At 47.8% G+C, this 20,773-nt stretch overlaps 3 protein-coding genes and 1 pseudogene across 6 annotated transcripts in view; 3 read left to right on the top strand and 1 right to left on the bottom strand.

Annotated features, from left to right (window-relative positions):
* Positions 1-27: 27 nt before the first annotated feature.
* Positions 28-2,958, top strand: Ventx (VENT homeobox). 2 transcript variants are annotated; one of them, XM_021168818.1, is made up of 2 exons: positions 28-330; positions 968-2,958. In XM_021168818.1, the coding sequence occupies exons 1-2, from the start codon at positions 117-119 to the stop codon at positions 1,366-1,368; spliced, it is 615 nt and encodes a 204-aa protein (XP_021024477.1). In that variant the 5' UTR covers positions 28-116; the 3' UTR covers positions 1,369-2,958. The 2 variants fall into 2 exon arrangements, with proteins under 2 accessions (XP_021024477.1, XP_021024478.1); XM_021168819.1 differs by having other exon boundaries at positions 28-398.
* Positions 2,959-7,815: 4,857 nt separating this feature from the next.
* On the top strand, positions 7,816-11,186 carry LOC110298081 (annotated as a pseudogene).
* A 1,630-nt stretch (positions 11,187-12,816) lies between these two features.
* Znf511 (zinc finger protein 511) lies at positions 12,817-16,982 on the bottom strand. Its single transcript, XM_021167335.2, has 6 exons — positions 16,775-16,982; positions 16,487-16,560; positions 15,957-16,158; positions 15,737-15,861; positions 13,922-14,041; positions 12,817-13,176 (listed from the first exon to the last, which is right to left on the bottom strand). The coding sequence occupies exons 1-6, from the start codon at positions 16,925-16,927 to the stop codon at positions 13,098-13,100; spliced, it is 753 nt and encodes a 250-aa protein (XP_021022994.1). The 5' UTR covers positions 16,928-16,982; the 3' UTR covers positions 12,817-13,097.
* Tubgcp2 (tubulin gamma complex associated protein 2) overlaps positions 16,711-20,773 on the top strand; it is a 24,260-nt gene continuing 20,197 nt past the window's right edge. Inside the window, exons 1-2 of one of the 3 annotated variants that reach the window (XM_021167333.2) lie at positions 16,711-17,034; positions 19,631-19,816. In XM_021167333.2, the coding sequence (XP_021022992.1) occupies positions 19,667-19,816 (150 nt within the window). In that variant the 5' untranslated portion in view covers positions 16,711-17,034; positions 19,631-19,666. Of the gene's footprint in view, positions 17,290-19,630; positions 19,817-20,773 lie in introns of all 3 variants that reach the window. The other 2 variants (XM_021167332.1, XM_021167334.2) reach the window with 2 other exon arrangements.

Below are 20,773 nucleotides of genomic sequence, written 5' to 3'. Positions count from 1 at the left end.
TTATAGGGTGCGGAGGGGCCCGAGAACCACAGAGCCCAGGGTCCTAGCAAAATAAACCGCCGCTGGGTCCCACGGATCCCAGCCGGGCGGATAGCCCCGCACCCGCCATCCCATGCATGGCCCGGGCGACATTCGACATGAACGCGGCGGGGCTCGAAGCTCGCGGCGGGGGCCACACAGAGCACGGACCACTCCCCTTCAGCGTCGAGTCTCTGCTGGAGGCTGAGCGCGTACCGGGCTCCGAGTCTGGGGAGCTGGGGGTGGAGAGGCCGCCCGGCGCCTCGAAGCCTGGAGCCTGGCCCCCTCCAGTCGCGCACTCTTGTCCCCCACGTAAGTGCTCAGTCTCCCGGTCTCAGGCCCTGAAAAGCGACCGCGCTGTCAAGGCTCGAAAGTCCAAGGTGGGTGGGGGGTATGCGCACTGTTGCTCCGAACTTAATTACTAGCCACTAACCGGCTCAGTCCAAGAGCAATGATAACTGGCGGTGGGCGCCCAACATTGTACACAGCCCAACCGCCAGGTCCAGGTCTCTTCTTGGGCGAGGTCTGCAACCCACAACAAATACCCTTAATGCTTTTCCGCTCCGGGTCGCTCACGCTCCTGCGCCCCTTGCCCACTTTGCGTATGCCCCCGACAGCTAACTGATCTGTTTGGAGACCTGACCGCTACTCATCTTCGGTTATTGGACAGCCTCCAGGCCCAGTTTAGCTCTTTTTCCAAATAGCTAGTCCCCAGTTTAGTTGGGGTGCAAGATCACGGGTTGGAAGAGCAGACCTAAGTCTAGGGCGCCCCCTCCACTCCCCTGCCTCCTTGGTTTGCTTATCCACGTGGCTTTGGGGACCGCTGAGCGGAGCGCTCACGGAGCCACGGAGCACCAACCTTTCTTTGTAAGGGTGGAAGAATGTCGGTCGAAATAGGGGTGTGCAGCCAGAGTTTGAGCGCTCGCCCTGCGCTTCTCTTTCCTTTCAGGTGCCCCGAGCCCTCCACCCTGCACCCTCCGCAAACACAAAACCAATCGCAAACCACGGACGCCCTTCACCACCGCGCAGCTGCTGGCGCTTGAGCGCAAGTTTCACCAGAAGCAATACTTATCCATTGCGGAGCGCGCCGAGTTCTCCAGCAGCTTGAGCCTCACTGAGACTCAGGTCAAGATCTGGTTTCAGAACCGCCGAGCTAAAGCCAAGCGGCTGCAGGAAGCTGAGCTGGAGAAGCTGAAGCTGGCAGCCAAGCCACTACTGCCGGCGGCGTTTGCCCTGCCCTTCCCGCTGGGCACCCAGCTGCACAGCTCCGCGGCCACTTTCGGCGGCAACGCGGTTCCTGGGATCCTCGCTGGGCCTGTCGCGGCCTATGGCATGTACTACTTGTCTTAGATCATGGAATCAAGTCCTAACCTCTTGGTTAGGCTCAGGGCTGCGCACAGTTCCGCCCGCCGCTGATGCTCCTGGTAACTTTCATTTTAGTCTTTTTGTGCCCCCCCCCCCCGTTTATACGGCGTTATACTTGATGACTGGAGCCTATTTATAGACATCTTACAAATACTTTAAGCCTTCCTAAAACCATGCCCACACCAATCTGTTTTTCTGAAAGAAAACACACCTTCATACAGTCCTTGAAACAGACAAAAACAGTTCTTCCTATTTCTTACAAAGCAGTCTACAAAGTATTTCTGGGGTGGGTGTGCTCCCTGTATTCACTCTGCCCCTACACCGAGGACTTCAGAGAGGCTCCATTGAGCTGGCATAAGAAAACAAATTCCATAAGAAGAAGTCAAAATAAAAAATGAGATAATCGGACGGTTAGAAATTACTGTCTCTTCAACTAAATGTATGTTGTGACTAAACGGAAACTTTTACACGTTTTAGGTTTTACACCATTATTATTTTTTTTAGAGTATATGTCGTTCAAGGAGCTAGAGGCAAACGCTGGATGGACTTGGAAGTAGGGGAGGGGACTGTTGGCGCCATGCCCTAAAGTAAGGGTGGCTGCTTCCCCCGGCAGCATCTTCTGAGCTTCTTCGAAAAGAGCCTGCTGGGGGGGGGGGGAGACTGGAGGGCTGAAGGCAGCAGGGACCAACCTCTAGCCTCTTGCCAGCAGGTGTCCAATCAATAAAGAGAAGAAAGTGAGAGCTGAGCACCTCAGATCTCCCGTTGTGGGTGCAGTAGGAAGCGAGGCCTGTGAAGGTCCCAGAAGAGTCACTCTGAGTGCCGGCTGCCTCTGTAATTCTGGCGCTCCTTAGAAAAACGGAGGACTTGTTTAGGAATCCGGACTCGTACCTTTATTTTACCTTTATCTGAGGAAAGAAAACAGACCAACTGAGCTGTTCTGTCCTATCCTGTTCTGTCTCAATCCTATCATGCAAGATTGAGGCCCTTAGGGTACCTGACAACAGGCACTAATACACCCCATGGCTGTTTCCACAGGACGCTTTTGCTGCAATCTGGAGACTTTAGCTGGAGTGTGTTGAGGGCTCACAACGGTCCCCTGGAGTCACAGCCCAGTACCTTTGGCAAGCCCCTTCTGCCAGCCTTCGAGCAGGGGAGGAAGAACCTGCCTGCAGAGGGCTGCTGGTTGTGTGTTCATGAGAACCTGGAATTTCACAGTGATAGACGGCCCAGGGTTAGGATGCTCTGGTTGGGAGGAAGGGAAAGACTGGGCTATGCTCAGCAGTCCAAGCCAGCTCCAGGAAAACTGCTGTCCTGTGACCTTCACTGGTCCATCACCTCCAAATAAAACCGAAAAGATAATATTGCATGGAATTGCCTATTGATACGTATTGACATTCTTCTGCCCTGTGTCTCTTGGAAAAATGGAAACCAGATAGGTTTGGTTTGGTTTTGAGACCAAATCTTCACTATATAGCCCTAACTGATCTAGGACTTGGCTATTCTCCAAGGACAGCCTTAGACTTACAAAGGTCCACTTGCCTCCCAGGTTCTGGGATTAAAGACATACCACAATGCCCAGCTATGTGATTTTTTTTTTTAATAAATGGCTCAATTTTAGGGGCGTGAGATGCAGAGTGAAGGATAGTTGCAAGGGAGAGTAGCTGTCTCTCTCAGGTGCTTGTACAGAATCCCCCAGCCTGGGCTGTTTAAACTTTAACCCACTCTCAAGAGGTAAGACTCTCACTTGGTGTGCAAATACTGAAGTGCAGAGGACCCAGTACACGGGTCCTGAGATCTCACCCAAGTCTGCTTCATGCAGGTCCTTGGGTACTTGCAACTACTAGTGTAGCCCAGGTTAGCTCCAGACTCAAAGCAATTCTCCTGCCTCAGTCAGCTGAGTCCTGGGGTTACAGACAGGAGTCTCAGCATTGCTTCGGTTCTGCTCTCAACTCTGAGGCACCTGAAGGCATTAGCCAAACCACAAGCATGTACAACCATGGTCCATGAGTTGACAATCCTGATACCATGGGAAAATGAAAATCGAATGCACATTTCAGGAAAGCAGGGTGTGTGCCACCCTACAGCCTCATACTGGATCTATATCTCTGTGACAGAGCTGTATCTCATGGCCAAGAGCATGCAATGGGCATGGGCCACCAAAGTCTGATCAGCCACTGCTGGTCAGGTTGCTAGTTTGTCTCTCTGACCCAAAATACCCAGACAGACATATTCTCCTCAGATCCTTCCACTGAGCCAATCCAATTATGCAACTGGTTCCTAGAGTCCTCTCCCCCGCCCCCAGGGTGGGCATGGTTCTGGTAGTCTAGCAGGTAGGATGTATCCATACCTTCACATCACACCAACAGGTGCTCTATCTGTCAGTAGCGTTTGCCTTTGGGACAAGGCTGAGGCAAACCTGTCAAGGCTGACACTTTTCTGGAGGGAGCTGCCTACAAACCTTACTGCAGAACTTAGGTCCCCGATGGTCCCAGCTAGGACCTGAGGCTGTGTATACCCACTGATGGAATCCCAATTTCAGATAGCATCTTTGTGATGGGGGGGGGGTCAAAAGCCAGTAGAGGGTTTGAGGCAGTTGTGAAAGGATTTGCTCAGTGTGCCAGTGCAGATCTCTGGGCCTCTGCCATTCAGCATCTTACAGACGGGCTTCTGGATCCCAGAGTCCTGGCTCCCAGTCTAAACTCTTTCAGCTGCCAATTCTGGACCATTGAGGGTGGGTTTGGAGACCCTGCTCTGGGCTTGGAAACTTGTATTAGGGAGGACACTAAGTGGTTTAAAAGCTATTCAGGGTGGACCATGCCTCTCTGAGCATGAAATAGGAAGGGCAAGAAATAGGCAAGTAGTGAAATGGTATAGACCACAGGCAACCTCTGACAGAGCCTAAGCACAGAGGAGTAGACTGTGACTTACCCATAAAGCATAAGTGTCTCATCTGTCCCATTATGGAGACCTGATGGATAAGCTGGGTGGGTGTGGGTGGCCAGAGTACTGCCTGAGTTCTGGGGAAACAGCCTTGAGGTCCTGAAGACCATGATCACCTCCAGGGAGGTAACCAGGGCTCATGTACCCACTAGCTTCCAAACAGAACTGAAGCTGGTTGCCCCTTTCAGCTTTGTCCCTTCTGGGTGTGAGTCTAGAGGCTGGACTAAGACCTCCAACATAGTGACCTGAGGGCATGGGTACTGTGCTATGGACCACTCAGAAGGTGGAGTCTGGTCAGTGCTGTTGAAGGGACTCTTCAGATCCCACTAAGATTCTGGATGTAGGAGACCTGGAGGACAGCACCTCCTCCTAGGTATTTCTGCACAGATGATACACAATTGACAAAGGTCATAGGGCAGGCATTTAAGGACAATGCCATCTCTTCCTTATTTGAGGAACGGTGAGCATACTTCAGCTGAATAACATAAGCCAGGTGTTAGGGAAGAGCAACTGTCTGCTGGCTTCCTTGTGCTCTCAGTCCTCCCCAGCTCCCAATCTGATGGTGTTCTAGGGAAGCCTCGACTAAGAGGGCCACCGTTTTCCTAAAATATTGTGAATGATGTCATTCAGTCGGCTCTAGGTTCTGATAATCTCATTTTCACTTTAAGGAAGTACTGTTTACATATACACAAAGCTTGCTGTTACATTGCATTCCACACTGTATTTAATTGTGTTATTAAGAAAAAATTGTGCATTAAACAGAGATGGTTGATAATAGAGAGAAGCTAAGTTTCAGAGGTGGCCAAGTGAGGGGAAGAGATAACCTCGCATTTATAACATCTGTGCTTTTAGAAAGCCAAACCACACAGCCAAACATTCCCTCTAAACAATCAAGGGGTGTAATCTTTGAAGCTTTATGAGAAGAACCATAGGTTCATCTCTATTCTGAACATACGTGGTTTTGCACAATGATAGGGACACCTGCTCTGGCGGGTGACTCTGGGTTTTATACCACGCTTACCTTATTTGCAACTTTCTGGGTCAGGTGGCTAGAATTGCACAGCAGTTACCTCCATCTCCTAGCTTGCTGGGCTACTGGAGACTTATGTATGAACACCAAGGTACTATTGACCCATTTTTGGCTTCTGAAGGAGATGCTTCCAACCTAAGAGATATTGGCAGTTAAGTTTTCAGCCACTGTTTCCAGATTATTGGGGATCCTTTCCCAGAGCTCTAGAGGCAGAGGTAGGTAGATCTCTGTGAGTTCATGCCCAGGCTGGTCTAGAAAGAGTTCTAGGTCCGTCAAGGGTACATAGTGAAACCCTATCTCAAAACAAACAAAAACTAAAAGGGAATGAGGTTTTCCTTTGTTAAATCAATTGTGAATTTCTAGAATAAACCTGATTTCAGGAATGGAATGGTGATGCAACATTGTTCATCTTCAAAAAGATGAACAATGGTTTTAAGCTTGGGGACAACAAACCCCGGTGGCAGTAAACAGAGGTCAACAGCAACTGTTCAGAGTGTGACTTCTGTTAGTAGAAGAGGAGGGCCAATCAGGAGCTGTGCAGCCATGAAAACACCTCCCTCAGGAAGTCATCACAGGCTTGTTGGTAAGCTCCAAGTCTGCGGGAAGTATCATAGTGAAGTATGCTCTTAGGTCTGCTTAGGGTTCAGTAAGCATTGGCCTATTTCCTGCTGCTATAGAAAACATCTGGTAGCATTAGGTCTCCTGGGCCACTTCAAGGAGAGGGACAGTAATGGCTCCCTGCTAGATGTTGTAGGCTTGAGACACAAGAAATACTGTAATGATAGAGTGGTGTGCCACCTGCCCCTTCTGTGTAGACTGAAGACAAAATTTGGTTGAACATGAGCTTCCTATCTGGTCATCCATTCCTGTGTTCAAAGCAAGCCCGAGAGCATGTTGTCTTTCTTGTCCCAGAGGAGTCTAGCTCCCGTTGCTGGTCCCAGCCACTACCCTGGCATCCAAATAGCTTTTTCATCTACTATGAAAAATGCAAGCTCATACAGAAAGAATCTCTTGGGCATACATGCATTCATACACATTTGATATGTGACTAGGAATGGAGGGAGAGAAGGAAAGAGAGAGGTAGAGCGGGTTATGAACATCCATAGCTCCACCTCCCAGTCCCAGCAGTGGACAACTCTAGTCTTAGTGTTTTATTGCTATGATGAGACACCATGACCGTAGCAACTAATTAAAAAAAAATCATTTAACTGGACCTGGCTTACAGTTTCAGAGGTTTAGTCCATTATCATCATGGCAGGAAGCATGGTGGCATGCAGGCAGACATGGTGCTGGGGAAGGAGCTGAGAGTTCTACATCTTGATCTACAGGCAGCAGGTGACTATGAGTTTGGTTCCCAGAACCCACACCAGGCATCTCACGACTGTCTGTAACTCTAACTCCTGGGGATCCAATGCCTTTAACTTCTACAGCTACTTACACCATGTGCACATACCTGAATGCAGACACACATTTACATATAATTTTAAAAATCCCTTTAAAGCAGGCCTTGGGGGCCTAGAGAATAGATCAGTGGTTAAGAGCATTGTCTGCTCTTCCAGAGGACCTGTGTTCAATTCTTATTTAACTCCAGTCCCAGGAGATCCAATACCCTCTTCTGGCCTCCTCCAGCACCAGGCACACTCATAGTGCATAGAGATACATTCAGACAATAAACCTATACACATAAAGTAATAATGTTTTAAAAATTAAAGGGGGCTGGGCAGTGGTGGTGCATGCCTTTAATCCCAGCACTCAGGAGGCAGAAGCTGGCGGATTTCTGAGTTCAAGGCCAGCCTGGTCTACAGAGTGAGTTCCAGGACAGCCAGGGCTACACAGAGAAACCCTGTCTCAGAAAACTAACTAACTAAATAAATAAATAATAAAAATTAAAAGGGAGCTAGAAATGCAGCTCTGTAGTTGAGAGCACTGGCCACTCTTCCAGAGGCCCTAGGTTTAATTCCTAGTATCCACATGGTGGCTCACTAACATCCACAACTCAGTCCCAGGGGATCCAACATCCTCTTTTGGCCTCCTCAGGCACCAGACATGTACATGGTACACAGGTATGCATGCAGGCAAAACACTCACACTCATTAAATAAAACAAAACAAAAAAACAAAACAAAACAAAAAAAACAAAACAAAAACAAAACAAAAAAGATGTGGGTGGTGGTGCACATCTTTAGTCCCAGCACTTGGGAGGCAAAAGCAGGTGTATTTCTGTAAGTTCCAGGATATCCAGGGCTCCACACAGAGAAACCCTTTTTGGGGGAAAGAAAACAAAACAACAGAAACAACAACAAAAGTGTGAGGTGTGTGGCTGCACCCCTGGGCTCATACACTCTGGGGCTTGCCAGATGCAGGCCTTCCTGTCCTTGAACCCAGAGGTCATGGCACTGTAGACACAGTGCCCAGTCAAGTGATGGCATGTGCACAGTGGTGGCAGGTGTGACGGTGGGTGTGCTCCTGATCCAGGACATATTCACTTTGGAGAGAAAGACAGACCTCAAGACCAGGATCATCGAGATGATGCCAGAATTTCTGAAAAGCTTATTCATATCAAGAACCCTACAACAGTAGAAGAGGCCGGGCGTGGTGGCGCACGCCTTTAATCCCAGCGCTTGGGAGGCAGAGGCAGGCGGATTTCTGAGTTCGAGGCCAGCCTGGTCTACAAAGTGAGTTCTAGGACAGCCAGGGCTATAGAGAAACCCTGTCTCGAAAAAAACAAAAAACAACCCCCCCCCCAAAAAAAAAAAAACAGTAGAAGAAATTATCTGTGGTTCCACTAAAGGAGAAACTGCCAAAGTCGAGATAATAACAGATGTTGATATGACACTAAGTAGGGTTTCCTACAATGAGAAAAGATGCCCAACATGCATAATTTCATTGACAACTGTAAAGTTGTTACAGATGCATGTGGAAGAAAATTGCTGCAGTTAAAGGATCAGTATTGCACTATTGAAGCTGATCCTGTTCACAGTGTGGAAGAGAAAGTCCCTTACATGGTAGAGTTGTCTATCAAATCTCATGGTTTGCCTGTCGACAAGGACATACTAAACGCCAAACTTAAAGAGACTGCGACAGACTCTGATCTTATGCTTAAAGAAGGATATGAGAGTTTCTTCTACAGCACAGTATCCTTGTGTTCCTATTTCTGGCTGGAATCAGTGCTGGGCTTGAGGAAGGCATCTGTCAGGCTGGAGTTTATCACTCTGATGTCAAAGTAGCATCCAATTTCATGGAATTTGGTGAAAATGGAGTGCTGATAGGATTCAAAGGAGAACTAATTCACGTATCCAACACACATGACGGTGCCTTGAGGAATACAGACTATTTCAGCCCAACAGAAAGGCAAAAGCAACATCGCTGTGCCTGGGGACCCCCAAGGGGACCTAAGGATGGCAGGTGGTTTAGATGAACTCTGCCTGTGTTGCTTTTACTATTCAGGACTTTTGCTAAAAATGGAACTGTTCAGTGAGAGAGAGAGAGACAGAGAGACAAAGAGAGAGACAGAGAGAGAGACAGAGAGAGAGACAGAGAGAGACAGAGAGACAGAGAGTATGTGTCTGTGTTCTCATTTATTTAGTTTCCAGTGTTCATTCTTAGCATGTTCATATCAGTTACTCATTCTTTTTCTGGCTGAAAAATATTCCAGTTCTATGCACATAACCCACTTGTCTATCCTTTTTGTAGCTGATGATTATATGAGTTGCAATGAACTTGGTTCATGTACTCATTTTTTTAGGTGAATGTATCTTTATTTTTCGTGGGGTATGGACCTAAGAGTGGAGGAGCTGCTGGGTCAGACAGTGACTGTGTCTCTGATACTGCAACATTGTTTTGTTTTGTTTTACATTTTTACACTTTTTAAGATTTATTTATTTATTATATGTAAGTACACTGTAGCTGTCTCCAGAAGAGGAAGTCAGATCTCATTACATGTGGTTGCTGGAGTTTGAACTCAGGACCTTCAGAAGAGTAATCAGTGTTCTTATCTGCTGAGCCATCTCTTCAGCCCACAACACTGTTTCCACAATCATCTGTCCCCCTCCTTGCTCTATGTGTGTCTATGTCCTGAGGAGTAAGATGTAGCTTATGTTTATGTTGTTAGTTTTTGAGTCACCACCATTTTGATTCCTGTAGTATACTTCTTTTTCCCAATATCTTCTCCAGACTTTGCTTTCATTTAAAATTTCCGAGACTTTTTCTTTTATATGTATGAGTATTTTGCCTGCATGTGTCTGTGTACTATGTACAGTATGGTGTATGGTCAGAAGATGATGTTGGATCCCATGGGATGCTTGTAAGCCACCATGTAGACAATGGGAACTGAACGGAGGACCAGAAGGCCCTGTGGAAGAACCAATGCTCTTAACCTCTAAGCTGTCTCTCTTGCCAATCATTTATTTTTATTTTTAAGTTATATTATGCTGGGTGTGGTGGCGTACGCCTTTAATCCCAGCACTTGGGAGGCAGAGGCAGGCGAATTTCTGAGTTCGAGGCTAGCCTGGTCTACAGAGTGAATTCCAGGACAGCCTGGGCTACACAGAGAAACCCTGTCTTGAAAAACCTATTTTATTTCCAGGTATGATAATGCATGCCTTTAATCCCACAACTCAGGAGGTAGAGCCAGGCAAATTTCTGTGAGCTCAAGGCCAATTTGGCTTCCAATAGCAAGTTCCATCCAGATTACATAGTGAGACCAGGTTCAAAATATTATTTTTTAAAGTTACATATGTGTGCCTGTATGGGGTTCTATGCATGTGAGTGTAAGTGCTGTGGAGACCAGAAGAATGTACTGGATATTCTAAAGCTAGAGTTACAGGCAGTGTGAGCTGCCTGATATCTGCTGGGAACTAAATTCTGGTCCTGTCCAAGTGCAATACTTGATTTCTAGTACTAAGCCACCCCCTCAGCCTTTGTCCTCATTTATTGATGATTATAATCCTGACAAGTCAAGTGGAATCTCTCTTTTTCATATACTTATTGGTCACTTCTAATAACTTCAATTCAGTTGTGTAGTTATTGATAGTTGTCTTAGTGAAGGTTTTATTGCTGTGAACAGACACCATGACCAAGGCAATCCTCATAAAAACAACATGTAGTTGGGGCTGGCTTACAGATTCAGAGATTCAGTCCAATATCATCAAGGTGGGAGCATGACGGCATCCAGGTAGGCAAGGTGCAGGTTGATTTGAGAGTTCTACATCATCATTTGAAGGCTGCTAGAATACTGGCTTCTGGGCAGCTAACACAAAAGCCCACACCCACTTCAACGGGCCACACCCTCTCCAACGGGCACACCCACTCCAACAAGGCCACACCCACTTCAACGGGCCACACCCTCTAATAGTGCCACTCCCTAGGGTGAGCATAAACCATCACAATAGTACTATTATTCTTTTGGTGTTTAATGCCTTGAGTTCTTCCTAGACTCTAGATCAGTGGCTCTCAACCTTCCTAACACTACAACGCTTTAGTACAGTTCCTCATGTTGTGGTGACCTCTAACCATAAAATTACCTTTGTTGCTACTGCGTGACTATATTTTTGCTACTGCTATGAAACGTGATGTAAGCATCTGTTATGTGGCCCTGTGGGTTGAGACCCACAGGTTGACACCCACTGCTTTAGCTGGATAGTAATAGCTTGTTAGACAGCAGCGAGGAGCTGCTCCCATTCTCTTCATGGTGCAGCCTCTATTTCTGGTACATCTTGCACGTCAGGTCTTGGATTTCCTGAGATTCTTAGGTTCTTCATTGACAGCCCTTGCCCATGCCTTCATCTTGACATGTTTTCTTCCTAACAGTTTCAGAGTTCCAGGTCTTGTATTAAGACCTTTGATCCAGCTTGAGTTTTGTCCAGATAAAGCCAAGGGCCTGGTTTCCTTCTGCTGTATGTACGCCACCCACTCTTTCCCTGCACCATACCTGAAAGAGTTTATCTTTTCTCCCGTATATTTGACACCTTTTTCAGATTAGATGACTTTAGCTACATGAGCTTATTTCTGCTAACTTTATCCTCATTCCTCTCTCCAGCCACTCATTGTTTATTATTATTATTATTTTATTTCTGGTTACTTTATCCCATTAATCTACTTACCTGCTTTTTGTGCCTTTACCATGCTGGTTTTCTTTTGTTTTTAGATTTTTCAAGAAAATGGTTCTCTAAGTAGCTACTGGGTTGTTTATATTATAGCTCTGTATTTGAATTTGTAATCAGGTACGGTAATATCTCTAGCATTACTCTTTTGAGCATCCATATCAATTTTAAGATTATCTTTCCTATTTTTCTAAAAAGTTCCTTTTTCTCTATTCCTTGTCCCTCTCCCAATCCGGGATTTACTCTGTTGCCCTGGCTAGCCTTGAACTCTCAGTCTTCCCAGTGTTGGAATTCCAGATGACAGCCATATAGCCTACTTAGTCTTTTCACTTTTCTCAGTTCCTTGACTTGCATTATCCAATCTCTCCCTGGGAGTCCTTCAGTGAATTTTTAAAAGTTTCAAGCACTGAACTTCCACCTCCAGAATTTCCATTTGGCTCTTTTAAAAGCTCTCTCTTGGACTGGAGAGATAGCTCAGCGGTTAAGAACACACATTGCTCCTCTAGAAGATCCAAGTTCAATTCCCATCAACCACAACAGAAGTCTGTGACTCTAGCTCCAAGCCAGAGCCTCTGCAGGCTCATGTGTGCCTACACATACTGAAACTAATCTCAAAACAAACAACAACAAAAGAGAAACGTACAGCATTTCTCTTTGTTGAAGGTCTCTGTGAGATGCTGTGTTCCTGCCTTCCTTAGATTTGTGACCTTGTGCGGGCAGTGGAAGCCTTCCCTAGTAGTCCTGGCATTTTGCCACCAAGGAGGCAGTTTCTGCTACCTTCACTTTCAGGAGGTACATTGTGTTTCTTCTCAGACCTCTCATTGGTGTTGTTTAAATATGACATTAGCAACAGCTAATTGATAGTAGAACAACCTCTGGTCTCGTGTATATCTGGGTAAATGGATTATGTTTTAGTGAAGATGGCTCTCCTGTTTGCCTTTCCTTTCAAGCTTCCAGTATCTCAGGAAAGAAGAGGTTTACTGGGAACAGACCTGGGATGGTTAGGCTTATGGTAGGACCTGTATGCCTGTGAGTTCTCTCAACATCTGCTACACGGCTGCCCCAATATTCCTGTAATGTGTGTGCAACGTCCTGCCCAGGGTCTCCTCTTGCACCATTCCAGATACCACATCCTAGTGGTGTTTAACTGGCTGGGGAGGGTACAGAGACAACAAGAATGTCTCGTAGAGAGTGAGGACCCTGGACCGACCTGTGGCTGTGCTGGAACCTTCCCTCACAGCTTCTATGCAATGCAGAGACCGCACAAATCTCCCTAACACTTGGTGTTGAAAACAAAATACTCATGGTTCACAATCCTTCCATTTTCTGTCTGGTCCAAGAACACACGAAAAAGAACAGATGCCATCAGTGAAAAAGAATTTATTACATATGCTTAATAGTGACATTCTTAGAGTAGCCACTGCAGAGCAGGTAGGTGACCTCTCCATCTCTGTCCTTCAGTGTGTCCTGGTTATTTCTGGAACCTGCAGATTCTGAGTTTCTATGTATTGGTTGCTTCAAGTGACCAGAGATGGAAATAAGGAGGTGACAAGGGTCCAGCTCAGGGCATTGATCCAGAAGTGAGAGAAAGGCCCTGGCACACCACTCCCTGAAAGTCTGTCTGGCTTTCCTCGCCAGGATCCATCAGTGGTGTTTGTTTTTTTTCTTGGTGCTTTTAAATCCTCTGGCTGCACCCTGGCCAAAACAGACAGTAGAAGGTATTCTGGAACAGAAAAGCAGTCATATTAAACAATGGCATTATTTTTGACAACATGCAACCCAACTTAAAACAGTAGTTTGTCTGTACTTCCTTCACATTTGTATTCTGGAATGTTCTCCTTTTGCTCTGTGGAACACTCAGGAAATAGAGTCTCCCCTCTTGGGTCCTAGGATCAACTCCTGATCTCAGACCTCCTTCCTGTGGGATAGCTTCCTGGTACCATGGTCATTTGCTTAGAAGAATTTCATCAGCAAGGTCGGCTCCTGCTGAGGCTCCCTGTGGCATTTGTTTCCTGTTATCTACCTTGCCGAAACCCAACCACCACAGTCAGGCAGGGTACTCACAGGCCAAGGTCCAAAAAACTGTGGGAAGATGGATGTTGGAAGGAACTGAGGGACATGCATGTCCATCTTCTTGCCAGTTTGGATTCCTGGATCATCCCACCACCCCCACTGTTCAAAAATTTCCCCAAGATAATAGTTGATGTTAGCTCAATCTGAGAAAGCCTGTCTGGCAGGCAAGTGCGGGGGAGGGTCCATCAGTTCTACCCAGCTGAGATGACACTGTGTTTGTGTGTGTGTGTGTCTGTCTGTCTGTCTACATGCTGGGTTCCAGGATCCAAAGCATAGGAAGGAAGGGAAACTAAAACATTCAGGGTGTCACCTTCATCTAAGCCCATCTTCCTGCTCATTGTCACCCACCTTTAAGCCTAGGGTCATAGCACACACCGGAAGATGCACACACAGACCTGTGACTGTAGGTCCGCCTGCAGGGAGGTGGGGCAGCGGGCTCAGAGCAGATCTCCATGGCGTCACTGTCATCTGTCCGGGCTCTGGTTGCTGCATCTGCTACAGCTGGCATGGCTGGGCTACAGAGAACAGAACAGTGAGCAACACTTCCACCTGGCTCCCTGGTACGAAGCTTTGAAGGAAGACACTATTTTTTTTTCCCCTGCAAAAATGTTGTTTTTTTTTTTTACTATTTTGTCACCATCTACTGTTAAAATGAAATGTTCAGGCTAGTGGAAAGAGAGGAATGCTCCTGGAAATGGTTGTGTTTCTATAACTAAGTTTGATAACTTATCAATTTAAGTATAATGACCCTCATTCCTCCTCTTTTGAAAAGACAGCTGGGGCCGGGTGCAGTCGCACGCGCCTTTAACCCCAGCACTAGGAAGGAAGAGACAGGTGATCTCTGGGAGTTCTACAGGCTGGCCAGGTCTACAAAGTGAGTTCCAGGTGAGCCAGGGCTACACATATTCACAGAGAGATACCTCTCCTACCCCAAACTCCCCCTCCCCCAGCCAAAAGGAGAGGAACTTGGTACACAGACCAGGCTGGACTCTAAATTGAGACTTGCCTGCCTCTGCTTTCCAAGTCCTGGGATTAAAGGCACACGCCAACACACTCAGCCCCCAGTAGGATTTTTCTTTAAGATTTTTAAAATTTTGGTATTTATGTGTATGTGTGTGTGCACTTCTGGGTGCCACGTGTGTGGATACCTAGAAGTAAGAAAAAGGTGGATCCCTTGGAGGGATCCAATTGAAATTACAAGCAGTTATAACCCATCTGAGGGGGATATTGGGAACCAAACTCTACTACTGAGTTATAGCCCAGCCCCCAAATGTCTTTCCACGAGGGAGAGATTTACTAAAAATCAACTAGATGATATAGATTCTTGCCACTACTTCCAATGAGCTAGTCCAGCTCTGTAGAAATCGAGAAGTATTGAAGACGCAGATTCTCCTGAAGCACTCCACCGTGCAATGGGCTCCGCAATGATTGAAAACAGACTCCAATTCAGACACATTTTATTTGTTTATCTTTGTGTGTGTGCTGAAGTGTATATACTCATGTGTGTGGTGTACGTTTATAAATTTAGGACAGAAGACAACCTCAGGTGTCATTTCCTAAGAGCCATCTACCTGGATGAGACGAGGTCTCTCACTGGGACCCAGAGCTCACAGACGAGGCTAAGCTGGCTGGCCTAACTCCAGAAATCTCTGTCTTCACTTTCATGGTGCTAGCATTATATGGTGCACACCAGACTTGGATTTTTAAGGCAGGTGCTAGGGATTGAACCTCAAACGTATGCACGTCACAGAATGAGCTGTCACCTCATCGATGCACTATCGAATGATCATGGGAGTTCATGGAAAGGAGTCAATTTTTCAAGGGAGCAAAGAAGCATTATTCTAAAAGTTATTCCAGGAATTATTCTCCTTAGGGGAGTCTAAACAGTCATGCTAACAGACAGCTTTGTTGACAAGTTTATAAAAGTAAGCACAGAGAGAGAGAGAGAGAGAAAAAAAAAAAAACCCTAGGGGGTTCCATGGGAGAAGTGTGAAGAGCACACAGGGGGTTCCATGGGAAAAGCACACACACTTGGGACAGTCCCCGGTGCCCTGCTGGTAGCATCAGGGGGCCATGGAAGACACCAGACCAGCACAAGCACCTGCTAGCACCTCACCCTCTGCTCTGTTAGTGTCCTCACTAAGATTTGATTACAGTGTCTGTTCCCAGGCTTAAGACTGGGGACAGTCACAACTGGGTCCCTCACGTACCCTCTGTTCGTCTTGGGCTTATCAAATCGGAAATCCGCAGGGTACAGGTGTAGCCTCACCATGTGATCCTTCCGGTCTTGGCTGGTCTTGAACTTCTCTGGGCAGCTTTCAACCAAGCACTGGTACTACAAAGAATAAAGTGTCACCTCTACTCTCACCCTGCCCTAAGACCCTAATCCCAGTCACCACTGCAGATGCGCCCAGTGTAGTCAGCACCCACCATGTCTTGCCTCTGGGCCAGGATCTGAAACAGAGAGTCGTGCCACTCCAGGATGTGGACATCCAGCAAATGCCCGGAGGGGAAGGCACGGTTGCAGAAGGAGCAGGTGTTTCCGTGCATCATGTGGTAGTGGTGCTGGTAGTCTTCTATGGCGGCAAACACTTGGCAACAGCCAGCCACCTGACAGGTGAACTCAGGCACCCTGGGAAAGGAGGTGTGTCTCTTGGGAGAAATGTCTCCCCCTTCCCCCAACTATCCCAAGGCAGGAATTCCGGCGGAACTTCCTACCCATATTCCAGCTGAGCCTGAAACAAGAAGAGCGCTTCTTGTGCCACCCCAAACCTTACTAACAGACTAGGGGAGGGAAGACCCAGCCAAGCCATGCTCGTGTTAGGGCAGGGTGGTGCTAAGCGGATGCTACTCTGGTGTCAACTGGGAGGGGTCGGAGTCCCAGGGTGTAAGCGGACTAGAGAGGAGGAATCAGGATAGCGCTAGCAAGCCGAGTAAGGCCTCGAAGCCAAGCTGCTCACATGGATTTTTCCGGCGTCTCGGACACTTGCGTGAGCATGTCCTGCAAGTACAGGTGCCGCTGCACATCCCCATCCTACAGAAGACAGGCGTCAAGAGCTGTGGGTGGACTTGGGCATCGAAGCCACGCCCTACAGCTTTGAGCCACGCCCCAACCCACAGAGCTGTGTCCAGCCCCTTGATCCTATCCACAGGTCCGGTCCCCACAAGCCCCGCCCACAGCGACAGTCCCGCTTCTAAGCCCCTCCCTGTAGGGGCTCAGGACATCTTCCGCCCGGGTTGTCACGCACCTCGAAGAATTCGTGATCCCGCGGGAAGCGCACGGCACGCGGCGCGAATCGGAAGGGTGCCTCCCCAGCCGCAGGGTTCCGCTCCACGGGCAGCGGTTCGGCTGCCCCTGGCTCCCCGGCCAGGCGGGAATATAGTGCAGGGGGAAGCAACATCACCACGGCCGCCGCGGCCCTTCGGCCACCGTCGGAGGGGTGGTGACGGACGTGACGTCTAATAACTTCCTGTGGCGACCCTGCGGGGCGGGACGCGACGCGCGGAGGTGAGTCAGGGCTGGGTCTGTGTTGTGGCGGGAACTGGTCGGAGAAGGGCGGGGCTGGAGCCTGGCGCTGGATCGGGTACCGGAGCCAGGCTGGCTTGCAGCAGGGAAGAGCCTGATTCTCTTGGGCCTCTGCTGCCGGCGGTTCCGTCCGCCAGCCCGGGCTTGTCTCGCTCCACGGTACGACTGCCTCTCTGGCTCTTTCTGTCCTCTCCAGGAGTCCATCCAATTGGAGGCAGTGGCCTTGGGAAGTTCGTGGTTAGTGTGACTCCTCTCTTGACAGCCCCGCGGTGACTGCGGTGCTGGCCTGCGGGTTTTCTGCATCTGCTGCTGGTGCTCGGGGTTCAGGGGTGAAGGGATCAGGGCCTGCTGCTGTAGAGACAGGTGTGGGGAGAAACCCTAACATAAACAAAAAGACGGTCGAAACGTGCAGCTGACACTTTGAGGGGCTTTAACTTTGCTCCTCTCCCAAAATAGGTCACCCTCCCCCAGTATGAATATAAGTGTCAAGAAAGAAGGGACGCTACTGTTTAATAGATACAAATGAAAACCTTTTGGGGTTATTCTCCCTTCTCTCTCAGCCCAAGCCTTGCTCTGTCTGTTTCTCTTTCTCTCTGTTCTGGATTCTTCCATATGTCTCTGGATGTTTTCTCTCTTATTTATAATAAAACCTTCCTCCTAAGGAGAGGGAGCTGGGGAGCAGGGAGAGGCACGGGTGGGGGGAGGGGGGAGAAGAAGAGAAGGAGGGAGGGATGAAGGAAGGAAAGCCTTTTTGTAATTAAGCCCTGGAAGTGAGCGTCTCTATGTCTTTAGACAGCTGCTTATGAGCAGGCGTGATATCCTCTCTCTCACTTTTGTCTCTGTAAAAGTATTTGGATTCTTGACATTTTGCAAATTATAAAATGGTTTTGACAGGCCATGTCTTGGCTAGGTGTTTTTTTGTTGTTGTTGTTGTTTTTTTGTTTTTGTTTTTGTTTTTCCGAGACAGGGTTTCTCTGTGTATCCTGGCTGTCCTGGCCAACTCACTTTGTAGACCAGTCTGGCCTAGAACTCAGAAATCCACCTGCCTCTGCCTCCCAAGTGCTGGGATTAAAGGCGTGTGCCACCACTGCCTGGCTTGGTTAGGTGTTTTGTTTTGGGGCTTTTGTTTATTTTTTTTTACTGTGTAGCCCTGTCTTGTTCTGAGACCAGACTGGCCTTGAACTAGGAGATCTGTGATTGTCTGTGCTTCCTAAGTGCTGGGGATTAAAGGTGAATGTCACATACACACACACACACACACACACACACACACACACACACACACCCCAGGCCAGCCTGCTTTCTTGCTCAGGGGGTGGCATCCCCCCCACAGTGATCCAGGCCTTCCCCCATTAGTCATCAATCAAAGAGATGCCCTATATGCTTTGATTACAGGCTAAATCTGATAGAAACAGTTTCTCAATTGAGATTCCATCTTCCCAGATATGTCTAGGTTTGTGTCAAGTGTACAAAAGCCAACCGGCACAGGCTGGTTTTATTATCTAGGAGCCTGTAGTGGTTCCCAACCTTCCTAATGCTTCGACCCTTTAATGCAACGGTGCGTGTATTGCTGACCCCCAACCATAAAACTATTGCCTTACTACTGTTATGAATCATCCTGTAAGTACTTGATATGTAAGACATCTGACATATGATGCCAGTGGAAGAGTTGTGGGGTCTTGGCCCACAGGTCGGGAACCTCTGCTCCAGAATCATTCCCTCTTCATACCTCTCTACCTCCACCCCAACTTTGTTTTAATCATTGGCCGTTACAAGTATGCACCTGACTTGCTCATGATTGGTTATGCCAGACTTGCTAAATAAGTTGTGCTACCTCTAGAACATCTGTGGAGATTAATAGAGATAGATACCCAGGGGTGTCAGAAGGTCAAGCAAGCAGGCTGTTAAGAGTCGGTCAGGTTTCTTTACAGGGTACCTTTCAACTGTAGCTTTGTCTCCCTGTATGTAGGACGATTGTATTAACATGACTGTCCCTGTCCCTTGCCAGGTAACTGCCAAGAGTGTCTCTCCTGAGACATATCTAAAGGCTTAAAGGAAGCTATTTAGAGATGAGAGAAGCCCCCTTTCTTGTAACTATCTACGAATCATGAACAGTTTATGGTTTAAGACCTGGGTATGGCCTTAGGAGTGGGAAGTTTTAATATGTCTGGACAGAGACAGTAGCCTTGGCCTGTGCAAGCTCCCCCAGGGGCACGATTGTTGTGTCTGCCAGGCGAGGGCCAGAAAAACTCAGATAAAATAGCAGATCTGCCCCCTGGTCGCCCATGGTCACATGATGATGGACGGAAGTAGGAGAACCAGGCTTGAGGGGTCCATTTCAGTGATTCACCTGGTACAACTGGCTCCTTAAGTGGTCGTGTAAGCTGGGAAACAGTTGGAAGCTCTGTGGGCATGGGTACGGCAAGATCTCAGCAGAATTTTGATAGACCAGCCTGCCAGGGAAGGGGAGAGGCCGGCGGTTGACGTCATCTTGGCAATGGTCTTTCTGACAAAGGCTTGAGTCAGTCGGAAGAACTTTAGGTTTTAATGTTATAAACAGCTTTCTTTCTGCCTTCAGGAAAACTTGGTTATGTTGGTGTCTCAGAGCTAAACTATGAGCGAATTTCGGATTCACCATGATGTCAATGAGCTGCTCAGCCTGCTCCGCATCCATGGCGGGGATGGGGCTGAGGTCTACATTGACCTGCTGCAGAAGAACCGGACGCCGTATGTCACAACCACAGTCTCTGCCCACAGTGCCAAGGTGAGCACCTACTTCTGGTACAGGACCACAGGGGCCCAGAGGTGCGGGGCCATGGGTGAGGGTGCTCATCCTAGGGCTGTGGAGATGGAGGCCTGTCCCTGATAGCCTCAGCAAGGCTGGGCCAGCAGCACCTGGCCCAGTAGATGCCTCCTTTGAACCTGGCATTCACAGTGCTCTGGCAGTACCTCCTGTTATTTACCCCACTATATAGGCGAATCAGTGGGTGTGCAGAGAGAGAGGTGGAGTAGTCTCAAACTCTGACTTACACAGTCCTCCCCTCTTCCCTGTGGAGGAGACTTAGTATATGCAAAAATCACTGGGTGGGAAAAAGGAAGCGACTGGTATTAATCACATTGGAATTTCAGGACTTTTTTTTCTCCTTCCTTTCTTTCCTTTTCTCTGGTCTGAAACTCACTATGTAGATATGTAGACCAGGCTGACCTTGAACTCACAATGATCTGTCTCCTGAGTGCTGAGATTAAAAGTGTGTGCCACATCACACCTGGTTCAAGTATTATTTCTTTATTTATTAAAGGAGCCATAATTCAAAAGTATAAATCTTTAACAAAAGATATATTTGAATTTGAAATCTACTAAAAATATGATTGTTTTTAGACCTAAAAATATAGATGCTAGAGAGATGGCTCAGTGGTTAAAAACACTTTTTGCAGCTCTTGCAGAGGGCTTGGTTCGGTTTCCAGCTCCTCTCATGGTGGCTCAGAACCATCTGTAACTCTAGTGCTAGGGCATCGGATGCCCTTTTCTGGTCTCTCTGGGCACTGCATGCACATACATGTAAGCAAAACACTCAGATACATACAATAAACCTTTTTTTTTTAATTTTTTTTTTTAAGATTTATTAGCCAGGCGTGGTGGCGCACGCCTTTAATCCCAGCACTCGGGAGGCAGAGGCAGGCGGATTTCTGAGTTCGAGGCCAGCCTGGGCTACAGAGTGAG

Source organism: Mus caroli, chromosome 7 (genome assembly GCF_900094665.2).
Source record: "Mus caroli chromosome 7, CAROLI_EIJ_v1.1, whole genome shotgun sequence".
Classification (NCBI taxonomy): domain Eukaryota; kingdom Metazoa; phylum Chordata; class Mammalia; order Rodentia; family Muridae; genus Mus; species Mus caroli.
This window is presented reverse-complemented; position numbering and strand designations above follow the sequence as displayed.